This window comes from Mauremys mutica, chromosome 12, assembly GCF_020497125.1.
Source record: "Mauremys mutica isolate MM-2020 ecotype Southern chromosome 12, ASM2049712v1, whole genome shotgun sequence".
Taxonomy (NCBI): Eukaryota; Metazoa; Chordata; order Testudines; family Geoemydidae; genus Mauremys; species Mauremys mutica.
The window spans coordinates 38762346-38764910 of NC_059083.1; the positions used below are offsets into that span (position 1 = coordinate 38762346).

The following is a 2565-nucleotide window of genomic DNA, read 5'->3' on the forward strand; positions in this document are numbered from 1 at the left end:
TGGGGGACTTTTCTGTACCCCTGTTACGCTGCGTCCCGGTCTGAGGAAGGAACAATGAGTTTGTTACCATCACCTACGATAAACCTCATTACGTTCCTGTCAGTAAACACCACATTGACACCATTACCATTGAAATAAAGACAGATCAGAACAGAAGCGTTTCATTTCGCTTTGGCAAGGTGATCGTCAAGCTGCATTTGCGACCGCGGAGAGAGCGAGGTTTCTAAAAAAAAAAAAGCAAAACACTATTATGGCGATCGTAAAAAATTATGGCGACCCTACCATCTACAGGAACTATTACAAAGCCCAGGCTGGATATGCCCTTCCTGGATATCATGGGGCCCCCGTAATGTACGGGGCTGGTGTGGGTGGAATATTTCGTAGCCTTTTTCGAAAAGCTGTACCGCTTTTGAGGAGAGGGCTAGAGATTATTAAACCCCACGTAAAAACTGCCGCTCAAAACATAGCTAAAGACGTGGTAGGTCATGTCTCCCGAGCTGTTCTGGAGAAGGTGGGGAATACAGCTTCACAGGAAGGATCGGGGTTGATGTACATTAAAAGGAGGAAGAGAAAGAGAAATACGTCATACCCGCGACGCACAGGGCCCCCGAAACCCTTTAAAAGAAGGGCTTTGACACGCAGGGCCAGCCATAAACGAAAGTCCAAGAGGAAGCCTGGGCAAAAGAGGAGACGCGCGCTGCCTGCTAAAAGAGACATATTTTAACCGCTATGGCTTTTGTTCACTGCGGGTCTGAAGAGTGCGCCAAATCCGAACTAGACTTGTTTCAAATAGCCCCTACGCAGACCAGCATTGAAAAAAGCATTTACATTGAGGTACCACCTCTATCGGCCGTTACGGAGTCTGCCCCCATTGACTTTTTTATAGCCGGGAATGGCATAGATTATATGGATTTAAACAATACGCTGCTTTACCTGTGTTGCAAGATTGTAAAAGGAGACGGAACTGAACTTGCCGCGGACGCCGAAGTGGGCCTGGTGAATTACCCGGTGGCCTCTATTTTCAGCCAGTTGGATGTTACGCTGGGAGACCGCCTTGTAAGCCAAAGCAACAATTGTTATCCTTACAGGGCCTTTATAGAATCAGTGCTCAATTACAGCGATGACACCCTCGCCACGCAATTTTCTGCCGGTCTGTTTTACAAAGACACTGCTGGACAACATGAAAAAACAGAGTTGGATGGAAGGAATCTAGGGTTTGTGAGGCGTGCAAAGCTGACGGCCGAGAGCAAAACGGTAGAGCTGCTGGGCCATCTACACAGCGACCTGTTTTTTCAAGAAAAACTTTTGTTAAACGGAGTGGATGTGAAAATTAAACTGACGCGCAGTAAAGACGCTTTCTGTTTAATGGGCACTGCGGCTGAAGGTTTTAAACTGCGCATTGTATCAGCGTCCCTTTTTGTGAAGAAAGTACGGGTGGCCCCGGGTGTCCGTCTGGGGCACGCGGAGGCCCTGCTTGCCTCTAATGCTAAATACCCCGTGGACCGTGTGGGAATGAAAGTGTTTAGCATCCCTGCGGGCAGCAGGGTTAGTAACCAGGAGAACCTGTTTTTGGGTCAGTTACCCAAAATGCTTGTCCTAGCGTTTGTGGATAACGATGCCTTTAGCGGAAGTTACACTAAAAATCCCTTTCATTTTAAACATTACGATATTAATTTTGTGGCCTTGTATGTGGATGGTGAACAGGTACCGACCAAACCTCTGCAACCGGACTTTGAGGCAGGCCGCTGCGTGAGAGAATACATGAATTTGGTACAGACAGCTGGTAAACACATGAAAGATCGTTCTTTGTTAATTGACCGGGAGGAGTTTGCACAGGGGTACACCTTGTTTGCCTTTGATCTGTCTCCCGACCAGGAATGTGCAGATCATTATTCCCTAATTAAAACTGGGAACCTGAGAGCAGAAATACGTTTTGGAAGGGCTTTAACAGTCACCATTAATATGATTGTGTATGGAGTTTTTGACAATGTCATAGAGATAAATCAGAGAAGAAATGTTCTGTTTGACTACATGTAAACATGGACACCGTGCAGCTTTCACGTGTCTTATCAACGGATCCTTACACAAAAAAGAATTTCTTAGATGTGTTCCCTTGTGATTGGCTCCCTGGAGGCAAGCTGTCTCAGAGACCCCTAGGTTTGGTGGTGAACACGCATCCACACAACCAACCGGGTGAACACTGGCTCGCGCTGTATCTGGCGGAGCATAACCGTGGAGAGTTTTTTGACTCATATGGACAACCCCCGAACAGCGTGTTGTTTCCTAAAAGCATTATGAAATTTTTAAACAAAAATGCCACAGACCTGGTGTTTCACAATAGACAATTACAAGACCCCCGCTCCGTCGCCTGTGGCTATCACTGTGTGTTTTTCTTACATCATCGTAGTAAGGGTTTATCTTTTGACCGGATTTTAAAATTGTATTCTAATGACTTAGTGCAAAATGACCGGATGGTAATGAATTTTGTAAAGAGTAAATTTAAATTTTTGGGCATGCCTAGCCTTGCTCAAAACATGTTTCAACAAGCCCAGACGTGTGTATCTT

The 2565-nt window shown here is 45.9% G+C and overlaps 1 protein-coding gene across 1 annotated transcript; it reads left to right on the forward strand.

Annotated features, from left to right (window-relative positions):
- The first annotated feature begins 729 nt into the window (after positions 1 to 729).
- LOC123346782 (uncharacterized protein F54H12.2-like) lies at positions 730 to 2037 on the forward strand. The gene has a single exon (XM_044984243.1). It carries the CDS (start codon positions 730 to 732, stop codon positions 2035 to 2037), a length of 1308 nt encoding a protein of 435 aa, XP_044840178.1.
- Positions 2038 to 2565: the final 528 nt, after the last annotated feature.